The sequence below is a fragment of the Alligator mississippiensis genome, chromosome 2 (genome assembly GCF_030867095.1).
Source record: "Alligator mississippiensis isolate rAllMis1 chromosome 2, rAllMis1, whole genome shotgun sequence".
Classification (NCBI taxonomy): domain Eukaryota; kingdom Metazoa; phylum Chordata; order Crocodylia; family Alligatoridae; genus Alligator; species Alligator mississippiensis.
Window position 1 is genome coordinate 262,910,078 of NC_081825.1, and position 17,847 is coordinate 262,927,924.

Sequence of the window (17,847 nt, forward strand, 5' to 3'; positions counted from 1 at the left end):
ACCAATATATGGTGCCTTCAACCCCAGGTTGTTGTATCCACTTGGCCTCCTTTGGCAGTCTTGGGTAAGAAAGGAGTGCGGATTTTTTACTTATTATCCAACACTCTGTCCCTTGTCCTGCTCCGTCTCCAACTTGCTCTGCTTTTGGTGACTGCTCCCTTCCTGCCCTGTGAGTCATTCAGGGGTCCCACCACTTATCTGGAGTTCAGAAAGTCTGACATACTTCTCCCCTCATTTCTGAAAATACCATTTGGGTTTGGAAGAGCAAGAAAATGTCTCTACTCGGTTCCCTTGGGGTGGGAAAATGCTGGAACTGTCACAGGAGAGACCGTTTTCCAGGCAATTTCCAGCTCCAGTTTTATAGTTTCATAGTTGGTAGGGTTGGAAGGGACCTGAGCAGATCATCAAATCCGACCCCCTGCCATGGGCAGGAAAGAATGCTGGGGCCAAATGACCCCGGCTAGGTGTCTATCTAGCCTTTTTTTGAAGACCCTCCAGGGTAGGAGTGAGCACCACTTCCTTTGGAAGATGGTTCCAGATCCTAGCCACACTGACAGAAGTAGTGCCTCCTGATATCTAGCCTGAATCTACTCTCCATTAACTTATGGCTGCTATTCCTTGTTACTCCTGGTAGTGCTCAGGGCACCAGGGACTCTCCCATTGCCTGCTGGTCCCCCTTGGTCAGTCTATAGACGGCCACCAGATCCCCTCTTAACCTTCTCTTGTGGAGGCTGAACAAGTTCAGGTCCCGTAGCCTCCCCTCATAGTCTTGCTGCCCCCTGCAGCCTTGCTGCCCCCTGATCATGCAGTGGCCCTCCTCTGGACCCTCCTGATGCTGTCTACATCCCTCCTGAAGTGCGGTGCCCAGAACTGGATGCAGTACTCCAACTGCGGCCTGACCAATGTTGCATGGAGGGGGAGGATCACCTCCTTGGACCTGCTCATGATGCATCTATGGATGCATGACAAGTTGCGGTTAGCCTTCCTGACCGTGTCCCCACATTGTCGGCCCATGTTCATCTTGGAGTCAATAACGACTCCAAGATCCTTTTCTGCCCCTGTACGGATGAGAAGGGAATTCCCCAGCCTGTAGGTATGCTGCTGGTTCTTCCTCCCCAGGTGCAATACATTGCACTTGTAAGTATTGAAACCCATCCTGTTCTCATCGGCCCACCCCTGTAACCTGTCTAGATCTAATTGCAGCCTGTCCCTTTCCTCTAGTGTGCCCACATCTCCCCACATCTTAGTGTCATCTGCGAATTTGAACAAGGTGCTTTTCACCCCCTCATCCAAGTCGCTAATGAAGATGTCCCCCTTGGGGATCCCACTGCCCACATCCCTCCAGGTCAAAAATGACCTGTCTACAACCACTCTCTGGGTGCAGCTCTCCAACCAATTAGTGACCCATCTAAACGTGTAGACATCAACACCACAGTTACCTAATTTTTTAACGAGAATGGGGTGAGAGACAGTGTCGAAGGCCTTCCTAAAGTCCAGGAAGACTACGTCCACCGCGACACCTGTATTTAAGGATTTTGTGACCTGGTCATAGAAGGCCACCAGGGTGGTCTGACAGGACCTGCCTCTAACGAACCCATGTTGGTTGCCCCTAAGCATAATCTCCCCTGCTGGCCTCTCACAGATGTGCACCTGGATAATTTTCTCAAAGAGCTTCCCCAGGACCGAGGTAAGACTAACAGGCCTATAGTTTCCTGGGTCCTCCTTCCTCCCTTTTTTGAAAATGAGGACCACATTGGCCCTTTTCCAGTCCTCCGGCACCTTGCCAGAGTACCATGGGTGCTCGTAAACCGTGCTGGGGGTCCCTCAATGACCTCTGCTAATTCCTTCAGCATTCTGGGGTGGAGATCGTCAGAACCTGCTGATATGAACACGTGTAGTCCCATCAGAAGTTCCCTGATTAGGTCCTCACTGACCCTGGGCCTGGCTGTGCCTCCCCTGCGACTGTCAGGGATCCCGATGTGGAGGATGACCTGGTCCCTGCTCAGAAAAATGGAGGCAAAGAAATTGTTAAAGAGATTAGCTTTGTTGTCTGGCGCAACCACCAGATTTCCTAGCGTGTCCTGCAGAGGCCCCATGTTACCCGGTACCTTCTTTTTACTCCCTATGTATTTAAAAAAGGACTTCTTGTTTCTGGGTCGCTAGTCCCAGTTCCATCTCCGCCTTAGCCTTCCTAACAGCCCCGCTACAATCTCGAGCCAAGGAGATATAATCCTCCCTGGTGATGGCCCCTCCCTTCCATTGGATGTATGCCTCCTTTTTGAGACGTTCCTGGATGCTTTTGGTGAGCCATGGGGGCTTTTGAGCACTCTTTCCCCCTTTGATCCATGTTGGGATTGTCACCCTTTGGGCATGGAGGATAATCTCCTTAAGGAACGACCACTCTTCTTGGACTCCCAACTGCTCTCCCTTCTGGGACCTCAGAGCCTCCCCGACTAGTCTCCTTACCTCATTGAAATCTGCCTTCCTGAAGTCCAGGGCTGCTGCCTTGCTGCAGGCCTTTGACACCCTGTGCTGGATGGTGAATTCCAGTAGGCGATGATCACTATCGCCCAGGTGGTCGAGCACCCATAGTCCCCTCACCAAATCGTTGCCTGTGGCCAGGACCAGATCCAACAAGGCATTTCCCCTGGTGGAACTGTGCACCTTCTGGGTTAGATGGAGGTCCTGTAACTCGGCTAGGAACTTACATGAGCGGTCAGACCTGGCTGACTGCTCTTCCCAGCAGATGTCCGGATAGTTTAGGTCACCCATGATCACCACATCCTTTGACTTAACTGCCTCCGCAAGCTGACCTGAGAATTCCCAGTCTAGTTTTTCTCCCTGGCTGGGTGGTCTGTAGTAGACCCCCACCGTTAAGTTCCTTTCCCCCCCCGATCCCCTTGTATTCTGACCCAGAGCACTTCAGTCTGCCCTTCCTCTGACCCAGTGCTGTTTGCTGAGGGCATGTATTGCTCTTTGACATAGAGCGCCACACCCCCACCTTTCCTCCCTGTTCTATCCCTCCTGTACAGCCTATAGCCCTTGATGTTCACTGCCCAGTCATGTGTTGGATCCCACCAAGTTTCAGTGAGCCCCACTATGTCTGGGTTTGTGTTAGCTAGCAGGAGGGCAAGTTCCTCCTGCTCGTTCACCATACTATGAGCATTAGAGTAGAGGCACTTAAGGCCTCCTGAAGGCACATGTACCGCCCCCCTAATCACAGGACTATCTGGGCCCCTGTGTCTTGCCTGGGTATTTCTTGTGCTTGTCGCCTGTCTTGGCTGGGCTGTTCTTGTGGGTGACTCTTCGTTCGGTGTTCTGTGGCTCCTTCCATCCTCATCCTCTCCTTCAGCACTTGGGTAATCAGAAATGTACCAATGTTTGTTGGTGCTTCTCTGGCCAGATCCTTGATGATTCACTCCTCACCTCCTGTGGCCATCTGAGATCTGTGGAAGAGAAGAGATAGACTGCCATGGGGATTAGACAGAAAACCATTAGGACCCTTAGCCCTTTCAGGGGCTAGGACAGTATTGTCCCTTTCAGCATACCCTCCACAGCTTTGCCAAGCCCAGGTTAAATGTCCTAGGTTTCTACCCCTCCCTTTGGGGTCCTATCCACCCTGCTGGACAGTTCCCCAGTAGGAAACCTGTCCATCTTCCATTACATATGTGCCTGAACCTTACTCTTCATGGGGTTCAGAGCACTCCCCTGTGAAACCCCCATGTGTTCACAAACACAGGAGTCTGAGCTTGTGGTCTGCCACCCAGCTTCCTACTGGGGTGTGGTAGCTGCTTGCCCTGGGCTGGGTGCTGGAAGGTGACACCATCTTGGCTATACTAATGAGCCCTCCACCTCCTTTCCCCAGGGATGAAGAGATTCAAAGCAGATGTGGGATCGATGCTACCACCTACCTCTCCTTCCAGCGCCACCTCCTGGTGCTGCTCATGATCATCTGTGTGCTTTCTGTGGCTGTCATCCTGCCTGTCAACTTCTCGGGGGACCTCCTGGGTAGGTTCTTCTGCAGGCCTGCTAGGGGATCCCCATGGCAGGACACTGCTTCCCTCAGCATGTGGGTGTATCTTGTATACCATGCAGGTTGGGGTAACAATGGTCTTATTGTGGGTTGTCAGACAGGAATATAGAGTCTTTGGGCAGGGGGGATGGACCCAGTGATCTTGCGAGATCCCTTCCAGCCCTAATGGCTGTGAAATCTACAAGTCCTGGATAGCGTGTGGTTCCTGGGAAGCAAGTCCTAGGCACTGTGGTGGTGACAGAGGTCTTTCCTCTACGGTGTGGGGCAGCTTGGTGGGCAGCTGCGGAGTATTTGAAAATGCAGATACCAGGGTACCTTAAAGTATGGCAGGAGGAGCCATGGAGGAACCTAGGCAGCTGGCATAGTGGAGCTGTTCATATCTTTGAAACCTCTTGAACACATTCAGTTCTCCCATTCCTTCTGTCTCTCCTCTTCTCTTCCCTTCCAGGAAGTAATCCAGCTCACTTTGGCCGGACGACCATCGCCAATATCCCAACACAGTACGTGCCCCCAGCACCTCGCAGCTGCACCCCCTGCCACCTACCAGGAGCGAGTGGGGCGCCAGCACACAGGGTTAGACCGTGACCAGTTTGGTGGTCGATGCTAGGGGTTTGCTCGTGCATGAGTCCTAAAGATCCCCTGTCTTTGGGCATCACACAGTTGTGTGAGCAGCTGATGCACAGATGTGTACAGCTACCCCAGAAGAGATGACAGCCGGTATGCCTACACCAGTCACTTCAGCACCTTCTGCTGGGGCAGGCTGGCACTGGAGTAGCTTGAGCTTGCATGTTATCCTGACACATTTCTACAGCAGCTCAGCTGGTACTCCTGCAACTTTCCCTTTAGCACTCCCTTTAGCACTCCCTGTGGGAAGGGGCTAAGATTGCTATAACTGTGAACTGAACTCACAGCCAGCCCTCCTGCACCCATGTCTGGAAGAGGAGTTTCTAAGACTGGGGATGCCAAGCCCTGATGGTTTTCACTGTGATAGGCTGTCTGCTTGCTCCCCAGTTGGGGAGAGAGCTGGGCTGCAGTGGGTGCCACTGGTCCTCATGGGTGGGTGCTGCTTTATTAGCTGATCTGTTCCTTCATCTCACCTAGAGACCGTCTCCTGTGGTTACACAGTATCTTCGCTCTCATCTATTTCATTGTCACCATCTTCTCCATGGCACATCACTCAGTCCAGCTGGAATACAAGACAAATGAGAAGGTAAGCAGCCCTCTACCCTTTCTGCCCTTTCCAGCCTGAAGGGACCCTGGTCGCTTTTGCTTGTGCTTTGCCATTTCTGCCTTTGCAGAAACTGTCGTTAGTTCCAGAATAAGCTTGATCTCTCCAATCAGCCAGAAACTGGGCAGACTGGGAATGAGGAGTTGGATTTCTCCCAGATGGAGGAGAAAGAATGGCCCACCCCCCCACATACACACATGCACACCCATTCTCTCCCTTGAGTAGAGATTTGTTTGTGGCATTGATGAGGCCTGAGCTCTCCCATTTCCTAAGTGGTGGTAGGGCCAGGAGTTACACCATGACACTGGTGCAGTTAGAGCCACAAGTAAGTGTGTCCAGTGGTTACACCAGGATACTGATGTAACTAGGGCCAGTGACTAGACATCAGGATTCCTGGGTTCTCTTCCCACTTCTTGGGAAGCTCAGTGTACTGGAGCCAACAATCGAGACTCCTGGACTGGGCTCCTAACTATGCTTCCAATTCATAGTGTGGTGCTGTTCCAGCCCTTTCCCCTCCCTGGGTACCAGTGTCCTCCATCCAGGCAGTAAACATAAAAACACTGCCTGCTTCTGAGCAAAGCACTTCCAAGCAGAGCAGGATGTGATATACAGATAGGAACATACCTAGTAGCATGATCCTGCTCTTCATCCCCTCCAGCCTTAACACCTTTCCCTTCCCTGCTCTCTTAGGTTGCCCGGACACTGATGGTCACCCGGATTCCCAAGGAGATCACAGACCCCTCCCTGATCATCAAGCATTTTCAGTGAGCAGAGCTGTAGGCCACTGCTTTGTCTCTGATCCCATCCCTATGGCCTTCCCCTCCCAGTTCAGCTCATTCTTGCTGCCCCACTAGAAGAAAGCAGGCCAGGGGCACCCATGGGTTCAGAGAGAGTTGAAACCATTAGAAGAACTTCGGGTGCCTATATGGAATACAGTTATCGAGTAATTTGCCAAGGATTCAACTCTCAAGCTCACTGTCTGCAGTAGGTGCCAAGACAGTACCTCACTGTTACATGGCATAAAGAACCAATTGGCATTGAGCAAATGGCTATCACAAGCTGAGGTTAAGGCTAGGCAACCAATGTGCACAGTGCAGAGGGGTGGGAGCACATGTGGGTGTAGTGTAGCTGTGGGTACCTGCACACACAGCGCAGGGGTGGAGGGCACCTGCATGGATGAGGCCTGGAGCATGTGGCCCCAGCTGGTACAGCCTCAGGGGCATTTGGCTCTGGGTCGCATGGAATTTGGACAGCCCTGGATTAGGGGACTGGACACAAAGCTGATGCACTGCAGTAACTTCACCAGGGTTTAATTACACTTCACTTAATACTGGCTGATTTTTTCCCTGGAGTGGAGTGGTTTACACCAGTACAAGGCTGTACATTGTGTGTCTGCTCCACTTTCACCCTGAAACAAAGTGAAAGTATTGCAAGTTGCTTCCCTTGGTGTGGAAAGCAGGAAATGGCTGATGGGCAGCTGGGGTCTCATGCAGTGGGGAAAGCAGGGCTACCCCCTGCTGGAAAGGACAGGTGCAGACAAGGCCACCATCTCCCCATTATTCAGCACTTCCTGGAATGGAGTCATTACCTGGCATTGGTCTGTGCATGGATTAAGGGTGTTATTCCTGTGGGGAGGTCCTGGGGAAGCCACTGCCTCTTTCACAAGTCTGCCCATGAGACTCACTGGTCACTTTTATGAAGGCTTCAGAACAAGTGTCCTATCCCCAAACCCATCCCAGTTGTATCCCTCCCCTTGCTGGACCTGAAGAGCTACAGAGCTAGAAAAATTGAGTGCCCAGTGTCTCTTGCATCTGCTAGAGGGAAGGGACCCAGCTTTGTCTTTTTGTCCCCCAGTGAGGCCTATCCCAGCTGTACAGTCACCAATGTCCAGTTCTGCTTTGACGTTTGCAAGCTGATGAAGCTGGATGCCAAAAGGTAAGTTGAGGGGTGGGGGTTGCTAATCACAGACCCTCCTTGCCAGTCATATTTAGGTGATTGCTGAGGTACCTGTGCATCATTTTCCTGGTTGGCTTGAGAGTCTGTGGATGAGTTGCCCTCTCTAGGCCTTTCATGGGTTACCCAAAAGTAGCCTCGTCACCTCACCCAGAGTCACATCTAAGCAGAGGCAGTTTCCCTTCCCCCAGCAATTTTTTGCATGTTTTCCCTTCCTAGTGTCCTCGTATGGTGGCCAGGGCTCTGCCTAGGGTACTGAATGTCTCTCTAGTGCCAGTGGGCCCTGTCACACCCAGTGGTATTGGCATAGCAAGATCTATGAAGAGCATCAGGTTTCCCCCGATCCATGTTCACCATGGTGTCCCAGGGCTGTCACATCCTTGTGCGATGTAGAGGGGGCATAGCCATTATGGGAGATATGGTGAGCATCAGGTTGTATCTGGAAAGGCTCCTTCCTACCACGTTAGGGCAGGGGTGCTCACTCCTTGGTCTGCAGGCTAGATCCAGCTCTCTAGACTCCCCACCAGTTCAAAAATTTGGCAATGTGGAGTAATGGCACCATTCCCATGCTATCAAATTTCCAGCCCAGTGGGAAACCCTGTGGGCTAGTTAGCCTGGCTCTGCGTGCTGTAGTGCAGCGTGGGGTCATGCAGGATGCAGTGTGGGGCCCCAGGGTCTGATCCTGGCATGTGGGGGTGGCATGGGGACCCAGGGCCTGATCCTGGCATGTGGGGCGAGCATGAGGCCCTTGGCACTGATCTGGCATGCAGGGGCAGTGCAGGCTCCTAGGCCCGATCCCATTGAGTGAGGCCTGATCTCAGCATTCCAGGCTGGGTGGGGCGTTGCAGAGCCCCAGGGCCTGATCCCTGCATGCCGAGGCCCAATCATGGCACTAGGCTGGGTGGATGTAGCGTGGGGCTCAATCTGGCTGTAGACCACTCACTCGACCTATTGAGGACCACTGCATTAAGGATTACTCCCTTCTCTGTGGGCCTTACTCAGTGTTCACTTTGACCCTATTTCTACTAGGCGCAAGGCAATGAAGGGGCGACTTTACTTCACCACCAAGGCGCAGAAAGAGGGGAAGATCATGATCAAAACCCACCCGTGTGCCCGCATCTTCTGCTGCCGAATCTGTGGTTTTGAGCTGGTAGGTGGAGGGACTGTGGGGCTGGAGAACATCTGTCTGTGGCCAGCAGGGAGAGGAGAGGGGTTTAGAGCTGGAGACTCTCTCCCCCCTACTTCTCCACCTGCTGCTCTCATTCTCTGACAGCCACTGAGCTGCGGTGCTTCCCAGCCTGCTTCCCACAGTGGATAACTTGGATTGTAGCTGCTGCTGTTCAGTCTTCTGGCTGTCACAGAGATGTGAGGGACCCTGGGGGTAAGAGGTTTGCACTGATCAGTAAACAAGCCTCAGTAGGGTCAATGGGCCATGAGATGCCCACACTGAAAAGTGTATGAATTGTATGGAGGAAACAGTCACCCACTACTGCTCTCTAGAGGCCATGTGGGAATACTGAACACCATCAGCCTGCAGCTGTTCTAACCCAGACAGCATCTCCTTGACACATTTAACTGCTGTTCTTTTGCAAGCAATGTCTGCTTGGAGAGGCTGGGATGATGCATGATTAATCTCACTCAAGCACACATCCCTGGGCACCTCCCCACAACAGCTGACTCACTACAGCTGCGGCTCCTGGACTGGAACTTGTCAGCTGTTGAGCATTATTATTTAATGTCTATGTTATGACCATGTTGGATGGCTGCAGGATATCCAGCCCCTTGAATGCTGCTCACAAGCACGGTCTTCTTGGCCACTGCTGAGGTTCATCGTCTGTCCTAGTTTGGACCACAGGCCTCAGCCACCACCAGGGTTGCTTATTCCCTTCCTACAGAGGAGGAATGAGCCTGAATTGCTCAGTTACTCCCTCTCACAGCTTCTTCTGCTGGGCTGTCTCTCCTGACTGCTCTGGGGGAAGAGTGTCTTCTCACAGTGTCCTCTCCTCTTGTCCTCAGGTGGATGCCGAGCAGTACTATGGGGAGTTGGAGGAGAAGCTCACTGATGAGTTCAATGCTGAGCGCAACCGCATCACGCTGAAACGCCTTGACATGGCTTTTGTCACATTCCAGGATGAGAGGATGACAGCTGTGTGAGTGGGAGAGGGAGGCCGAGACCCCACACATCAGAATTACCCTCTCAGAACCCAGGAGATAACTTGTCGCGAGTACAGTTGTTGGGCCATTCTCGTGTGGATCAGCAGGGAGCACCCTGAACGCTTCCATGGTTTCTCATGGATTTTCTCTAAACTAAACCCAAATAGTGGCTCAGTCCCAGCTGGGTTCTGTCACTTGAGTACAGTAGCTGAGGACCTGTGCTTGGGGAAAGACTGTTTAGGTTGGTGGGGTGTCCCAAGCCTCTTGTCTTCTCTTGCTCTGCTCATCTAAAAGAGCAGGAATCTGTCCCATTAGTTGTGGTCCCTTCTCTCCTCTAGGATTTTGAAGGATTACAGCCGCATCCATTGCCGCAAGCACCCGCAGCAGTCCTCCGTGACCACCGTGGTAAAGTCTCACTGCTGGGGTGTCCGCTATGCTCCTGCCCCCAGTGACATCATCTGGTAAATCCCCATACTGCTGCAGGGCTGGCCTTGTACCTGGGGGTTGGGGGAGGAGTGGTCTAAGGTTTTAATTGAAGGGCATCTTTTTCTTGGGCCTTAGGGAGCACTGAAGGCTGAGAATCTGCCTCTGGCAGCCTGAACAGAGGGACCATGGTGAAAGGTTGCAAGACTCACTGAGTCAGGCAAGGGATGGGGAAATTATGTTTCTCCCTAGCTTTGATTTCTCTGGCCTAGTAAATCCATAGACCCTTCTAGAGGCACAGACCCCCATTGTAGCAATTCTCCTGCTAGCTGAGGGTGCTCCAAGGCCCTGTTCCAGGTGGGGCTGTGGAAAAACAGATGGTTCAGAGTAAGGTGATGTGTGGGCCAGAAGCAGGAAACACAGCAAAAGGCTACAGATAAGTCAGGAAGGAGGAAGCATACTGGAGGAAGGGGAGGATACACAATACAGCATGCACAGGCATGTGAGGGTGTGAGCAGAGGGGAGGCTGCCGAGTCTCAACAAACGGATGACCCCAGTTGCCTGCCCACACAGCCGTGTTGCACAACCTCAATCTGTTTTCTGCCACAGGGAGAATTTATCTGTCCGTGGTGCATCATGGTGGATGCGATTCATCTTCCTCAATATCTGCCTCTTCATTCTACTCTTCTTCCTCACCACACCTGCAATCATCGTCAACACCATTGATATGTTCAATGTCACACGACCTGTAGAGAGCCTCAAGGTACCCAGTTCCCACAGGCTGTATAGGTCAGGCCCAGGAGCGTGCCCCAAGTTCCCCTACCTAGAGGTTATCCATCCCCTTGCTTCCCTGAGGAGGGGAGGATGTGCCCCATGCTGCACCAGCCTGGGGAGAGGCGCTAGGCCCCCAGTCTCCAAACACAGGTGGTATCTTCATAAGTGGGGAAGCTCAGGTCCTTGTCAGCCACCTGAGTCTCTGGCAGAGACTCTGGGGCCCTGTCTGTCAGGGTGAGGTCTCACAGGTGCAGATTCCCTGCCTGCAGGCAATGGGGAATCCTCAGCACTGGTAACTCTCCATTGCAGAACTGCCCTGACATTACAGAATCCATTAAGTGCTGAGCTGCCCCAGAGCATTGATCCAGCCCCTTCCTACCCAGTGAGTCATTAGCCATAGCAAGGGCCCTAAGTGCTTGCTTATACCCCACAGAGCCTTCTCTTATATTCAGCCTCACCTCTAGGGATAGAACAAGCATGCCAGCTGCCCCTTCATCAGATGTCTGCCTGCCAGACAGTCTTCTCACATCACAAGCCCATCTACAAGGACTTGCGCCCTGCTGTGGTATAGCTTGAGGAATAACAGCCTGCTCCTCACTCCAGAACCCTGGTGTTGGGCAGGGTCCTAACCTTGTCTCTGGTTTCTTCTCTCTGTCTGTCAGAATCCTATTGTCACCCAGTTCTTCCCTACGCTGCTGCTCTGGGCCTTCTCCGTGTTCCTGCCTTTTGTTGTGTACTATTCCGCCTTCTTCGAGTCGCACTGGACCAGGTAACTCGTGTCCTTCCAGCACACAGCCTGGAAGCTGCTGCCTCTTCAGAGCCACCAGGGATCTGGGTTAAAGATAAAAAGCCCCCGGAAGTCCCCTCTATTTCATCCCAAGGGGTCAGAGCAGGATTGGTCCTTGTTCTGCCCCCAGGCCTGTGTCCAGTCAGGACTAAGCACCCCATCCCCTGAGGAAATAATTTTGCTCCCTGAGAAACTCATCCCCCCTGGCCTTGTCTACACTAGCCAGTTTGATGGTGTAAGTACTTTGGTCTCCATTAATAAGCAGCCACTACAGTCCTCACACACCAAGCAATTCCAAAGGCACTAAGTTACCCTCCAAACACTGACTTTTCAGCTTTGAGCAGCATAGTGAGATGGTGGCAGTGAGCAAGGCATAGAGGGGGTTTGGAGACTAGGGACTCCCCAGCTGGCTGCACTACACCATGCTCCCTTGCTGAGGCTTTGCTGCAGGCCAGGGCACAGGTTCTGACCTCCGCTAGCAATGCTCAGCACCCAGAGTAATCAGCTCAGGTACTACTGGCACCTGACCCCACATAGAGCTCTCAATCCAAGCCCAGGCCTTCAGTCCTTGTGGACTTCTCTTCTTCCTCCAAGATTTGTGAAGATCTTTATTCTGTTTCTTTAGGTCAAATGAAAATCAGCTCACAATGCACAAGTGTTACTTCTTCCTGGTGTTCATGGTCATCATTCTGCCCTCGCTGGGGCTGACCAGGTATGGGACAACCCACAGGCCAAGTCCTTCCTAGTCACTGCATGTCTTGGGAGCTTTAACTCCTGAAAGCAATGGCTGGGGGTGGGGGTCACTTATTCCCCTTGCAACATTCCTGCCCTGCCTCCTCCCCGCCCCCCCCCAGCGCCACCTGCACCCCCAGCTCCCCGCAGCTTCCACCCCTCCCCCTACTCCCCTAGTTTCTGTCTCTTTTCCCCCTTGCTTCCCACAGTCTCTCTCTTCCCCTCCCCACTCTTCTTATTGTCAGACACTTCTCAGGCTGCTCTGTCCCAGAGGAGCACAGTACATGGAAGCTCAGGCCTTGTCTTGCCATGCAGCTCTGTCAGTGCTGCTGATTGGCTGGGCAAGGGAAGGAGTTCCCATGTTCTCCATGCTGGCTGAGACCCCAGCCCGGCTGGAGTCCAGCTGTGCCTGACAGTGGGGGGGGGGAAGAAGCTTCAGAGGGGAAGCAGAGAGGGGTACAAGAGGCCGCTGTGGATTTGACTGGCCGCAACCTGGGCTAAGGGCCAGAGTCAGAGTTGCAGCAGCTGATTGCTCCCTGCTCCTCTTTGTATGTGAATATAAGACAGGGGATTTTTTCCCCATGTTGAAGGTGGGGGAGACACCTCTTCTTATATTTGAGTAAATATGGTAGATCAGTTCTAGGTATTAAATCTCTTGTCCAGCTGATCTGTAGAAAAGATCTGTAGCCAGGTGTAGATTGAAGGCAAGGCAAGGCGGCACCTTAGTGTCTAACACATTCAGAAATGCATAACCTTTGTAGGTAAACAGCCTACTTTGTCCTGCCTTCTGCTGACTTTGGACTAACATGGCTTATTACCTTTCTCTGCTTGTGGGTGTAGGCTGTGAATCTGGTTCTCAGTTTCTAGTGCCGTACAGGATCCAAAGCAGCTGGGTACAAAGATGGTTCCGTGTCTCCTTTGGGACTCCCTTATTTTAGAGCTGGTCAGAGTGTTGCATGCCTCAGCATAGCTTAGAGCAGGCCCAGGATGGCTGAACTGATGCTCAGCTGCCTGTAGCATAAAGGGGTTGTGCCCTTTTGTCCCGCTGGAGATGTGGGCATTCAGAAAACTGCACTCTCCAAGAGCCCTTAACAATAGCAATGAGTACTCCAAGCCAACTATAACCAGGCTCCTACCTGGGTTTAAACCTTCATAGGGCAAGTTCCACTCTTGTAACCACTAACAATTACTTCATTGCCACCTTTGGCCATATGTATCAGCTGGTCATTTCCTGGCCAGGCACTGTTCTAATTAAGTATCATTATCATTTGCAAATCACCCAAACAAAAGGTGCTAAATGTGTTCCAGATTCAAGTGAGGCCCTAGAACAGCGATTCTCAACCTTTTTGGACTCAAGGCATGCCTCTTTGCACCTGAGGCACCCTTCAGACCTGTTGTGAATTGAGTGGCCACAATTTCAAGACTAATTTATAGATTACAGTTTTTACCTCCTTTCACAGGGGGCTGGAATTGGGAAATGGGGGATTTCCCAATTCCAGAAATTCTGAGCCTGCACTTACCTGCCTAGTTTATCTGCTTAGAATCATAGAATCATAGAAGTAGGGTCAGAAGGGACCTTGTAGATCTTCAAGTCTGACCCCCTGCCTGGGCAGGAGGAAAACTGGGCTCAAATGACCCCAGCCAGGTAGGCATCGAGCCGCTTCTTAAAGACCCTCAGGGTAGGAGCCAGCACCACTTCCCTTGGAAGTTGGTTCCAGATCCTAGCCACCCTGACTGTGAAGTAGTTCTTACGGATATAGTTCTTAGGAGCTAAGATGCTTAGGAGCTAAGATGTAGAACTTAGGAGCTAAGTTCTTAGCTCCTAACACCTCATGCTTCACGGCCCCTTATAAAAGATCTGGCAGGACCCCAGGATGTCTGACATCCTAATTGGACATCACTGCCTGTCTCACTGTCCTTCCTCTTCCCCTTGTCTTCTGTATTCTAATTTCTCTCTCCTTTGTATACCTTGCTTTCTGCATGTCCTTTCACAGCATGTGATGGAGTGAGCTTCAGCTCACAAAACATTCAAGAGAGAGAGCGTGCGAGCGAGCACACTGGCCTTAGGGGTGGGCAGTGTGAGCAACTGCCCAAGGCACCATGGTCAGGGGGCTGCCACATGCAGACATGCATGCATGCATCCATCTGCCCTGCCCTGCCCTGCTGCTCATGCCAAGTGGGAGCTGTCAGGGGACTCTGGGGGCAACTAATCCTGGGGCCTGGACAGTGCGGCCCATCCCCCCTCCCTCCCAGCTGTGCCCAGACCTTTTTGGAATCAGCCACATGGGACAACAAGATAAAAAGCCCCTGAGTGGCAGTGACAGTGGCAGATGCTTCTAGATGCCATGACAAGCCAAGAGAAGGGTGCCAAGGGCCAGACCAAGGGCGAAGCAGCAGTGCCTAGCAAGAAGGTGGCACAGTTGGGCAGCCCTAGCTTGCACCACCACCATCACCAACCTGCTGGGGCTGGAGGCCAAGCTGCAGCCCTTCCCCACCCTGGCCACTGCCACAACACTGAGGGCGAGAGTGTGGGCAGCACTGGGCAGTGGCATCCTGATGTTGGGTCTGGGCTTCCTGTGCAGACAGTCCATCCTGCTGCCCACTGAGCCCCTGCTGCTCTCTGGCCTTGCTGCCCAGCACCAAGCCAACATCTCGTGTGAGCGGACATGTGTTGCCCCACAATAGTTCACAAGATCCCATCACCCACAGCCACTGAGGCATGTGTGCTCCTCATGCATGCACACACACCTCCCAAACATACACACCCACACCACACTCCCCACACATGCCCACCTGTACACATCCATCCAGGCCCTCCCCTCCCCCCCAACACACACGCACACCCCATGCACACAGCACCAGTGACTTGGTGGGGAGAGCTGGGGAGGGGGCCACCAAAATACAAGTTCACCCAGGGCACCGTTTTCCCTAAGACCAGCTCTGGTGCTATATATACGTACACCTTATCTTATTTAGTTCATCTGTTAAGGTGCATATCAACCCCACCTTCTAGAAAGAGCTGTCCGTCTAACCTGTCAAGGCACACTTCTGTTATGCGTGTGGAACATGTATATATGAGTCTGTGGCCCCTTTGCTCCTGATTGTCCCTCACTTGAATGCCTTGTTCTAACTGGCTCCCGTTCTCCCTCCTCACCCAGTTTGGATCTTTTCTTCCGCTGGCTGTTTGACATTCACTTCCTGGACGAGGCTGATATCAAGTTCCAGTGAGTACCTGAGGGTACCCTGATTCTGGATGGGGGTGCTGGAAATTTGTGGTTTTGTACTAGAAATTTCAAGAAGTCACATGCATGTCTAGAAGCAGGCAGGAGCAGGCTGTAGTCTGTATGTACTGGTTTTGCTCTTGGTTCCCAAGGCATCTAGGATTTGGCACCATTTCTCTGTAACCCCCTGAGCCGGCAGGGTCTTAAGCTTCATGGCCAGCCTAGTGCAGCATGTCCCTGGTGGTTTACATGGAGTCCAGCTCACTTTCTGCCCTCCTTGTGGTATCTGGGGACAGGTGCGTTTTCCTCCCTGATAATGGCGCATTCTTCGTCAACTACGTCATCACATCCAGCCTGATTGGGACAGCCATGGAACTGCTGCGCATCCCTGGCCTCATTGTCTATGCAGCCCGCCTCTGCTTTGCCAAGTCAGAGCCCGAGCGGCTCCACATCAAGCGGGTATGTAGCTCTGCTCCTCACCATGTGCTCAACCCGTGGAAACTCTTGTTCTCCCCCTTCCTGTAGATGCTGTGAACCTCCCCATCCTCCAGTGCCCTGTAGGCATTCATCCTCTCATGCTGAGCAGTAATCAGAGAGTAGTTTGTTGGGTTTTTTTATTAATACACTTCCTGTTCCAGGCCAAATCAGTTCCAAATCATACTGACTGAGCAACACTCAGAGAGCAGCTGCCCTCAGATATGGGACTGCCTTGAAGAGTCCTTGTGCTAGTAATCTAGGGTGCCTGATTGGTGCTAGAGTGTTTGCCTAGAACCTGGTGTGTGTTTGAAGTTTTTATCCTTTTTCCCTTACGTGTATTTGCTCGCTCTCGCTTGCTCGCTCTCTTTTTCTTTTTTTTTCTTCCCCCCTCTGGAATGATTATGTGACAAGGTGGGACTGATTTAGGTAAGTAAGGGGTGGAGCTAGGCTAAGCAGCCTTATAAAAGGCAGCCCCCAGGAAACCATGTGAGGTAGCCAACAGAGGGCAGCAAACAGAGAGGAATTTAGCCTGAGGAGGGAACCAGGGAACAGGAGACTCTGCGCATATGTGTATGAGCATGTGCAAGGACTTGAGTGTAGATGTTTGGTGTGCAGGATCTTGTGGTGTGTCTTTCCTCCCCCTGCCTGTCTTTTTTTTCCCTCCTTACAGCATAGATGTTCTCCAGGGAGCAAAGGAGGTACAGACAGAGTCTCTGGGGCAGCTGTTGTGACCTGCATGGGATGTACCATGTTCATGTTCCTCACAGAAGGTCAGGAGCACTTCAGTCTGCACCAGGCTTAAGCTAGTTTGCCCTAGAGAAGATTCAGAGACTGGAAGCACGGGTACCTGCGCTGCATTGCATCAGGGACCAGGAAGATTACTTGAACAAGAGTTAGGAGAGGCTGGTACCGGAGAGGCCAAAGGGCAATAAGGAGAACTAGCAGCATGTGATTACTTGAAGAAGGGGTCCCAGAATTGAAGAACAGTGGATTGAAGTCAGCAGCCACTTTCAGGCACTCTGCAATGGAACTGCTGAGGAAAAGGCAGAGAAGAGGGTAGCTGCAGGCATGAGTCATAGTAGGCCGCACTCTAGAGAGCAGGAAGTGCAAGCCCCTAAGGATGGGGGCTTCAAGACCAAGTGGTGTTCTCATTGATTCTTTCCTTGGAAGGCAAGGGTCCAGGCAAAGACCGTCATATCCTGGAAGCAAACACGTGGCCGAGACAGTGGGTAATACTTTGGCTTCTTTGACAACAGGCAGATGCTCTTGGGAGGAGGACTACTATCAAGAGATGATGAGAATCTGATGAGAATGGGTGTCATCTGGCCAACCTAGTAAGGAGGGCTTTAAACAAGGTTCCACAGAGGATGGTAATCAAAACCCTCCAGCAACAGAACACACAGTCCAGAGGGGAAAGGACTTGAAGAAGCAACTTAACTCTGGGAAAGGGCCAGAGAGCTACAGGACTGCAACAAGTGCTGCAGAAGGGAAGTAAGTAGGTCAAAATGCAAAATACATCCAATGCATGTATACAGATGTGAGAAGTATGTGCAATAAATAAGATGAGCCGAAAGCTGCAGCCTGTGAAAAGAACTGTGATCTGATTAGCATCATAGAGACCTGGTGGGACAGCTCTTATGACTGGAATGTCAACGCTGAGGGCTACACTCTTTTTTGGAAGGACAGAGTTGAGAGAAAAGGAGGTCGTGTTGCCCTATATGTCAAAAACACATACATTTCTTCCTTCGTTCAGGAGGAAGAAGACAGCAATATATTTCTTTGAAGATGAAAGGTGAAAGATACAGCACCGATGTAATGGTGGAGATGTATTATAAGCCACCAAATCAAGAGGAGGAGATGGATGAGGCAGTCTTCAAGCAGGTGACAAATCTATCCAAAAGCTATGGGATGGTACTTTTGGGAGACTTTCACTTTCTGGACATCTACTAAAAGAACAGTACAACCAAACAAAATCTCAAGCCAGTTCATAACTTGTGTGGAGGACAACTTTCTGTTCCATAAAGTGGAGGATACAACTAGGGAATCATCTCTCTTGGATCTTGTC

At 51.8% G+C, this 17,847-nt stretch overlaps 1 protein-coding gene across 2 annotated transcripts in view; it reads left to right on the forward strand.

Annotated features, from left to right (window-relative positions):
- Positions 1-17,847, forward strand: part of TMEM63C (transmembrane protein 63C) — an 84,006-nt gene that overhangs the window by 54,524 nt on the left and 11,635 nt on the right. For both annotated transcript variants that reach the window (XM_059723114.1, XM_059723116.1), the window contains 13 exons: positions 3,866-4,008; positions 4,482-4,533; positions 5,135-5,243; positions 5,952-6,025; positions 7,116-7,196; positions 8,244-8,364; positions 9,231-9,364; positions 9,707-9,829; positions 10,401-10,554; positions 11,228-11,334; positions 11,978-12,064; positions 15,243-15,308; positions 15,602-15,764. In XM_059723114.1, coding sequence (XP_059579097.1) covers positions 3,866-4,008; positions 4,482-4,533; positions 5,135-5,243; positions 5,952-6,025; positions 7,116-7,196; positions 8,244-8,364; positions 9,231-9,364; positions 9,707-9,829; positions 10,401-10,554; positions 11,228-11,334; positions 11,978-12,064; positions 15,243-15,308; positions 15,602-15,764 — 1,414 coding nt within the window. The remainder of the gene's footprint in view (positions 1-3,865; positions 4,009-4,481; positions 4,534-5,134; positions 5,244-5,951; positions 6,026-7,115; positions 7,197-8,243; positions 8,365-9,230; positions 9,365-9,706; positions 9,830-10,400; positions 10,555-11,227; positions 11,335-11,977; positions 12,065-15,242; positions 15,309-15,601; positions 15,765-17,847) is intronic.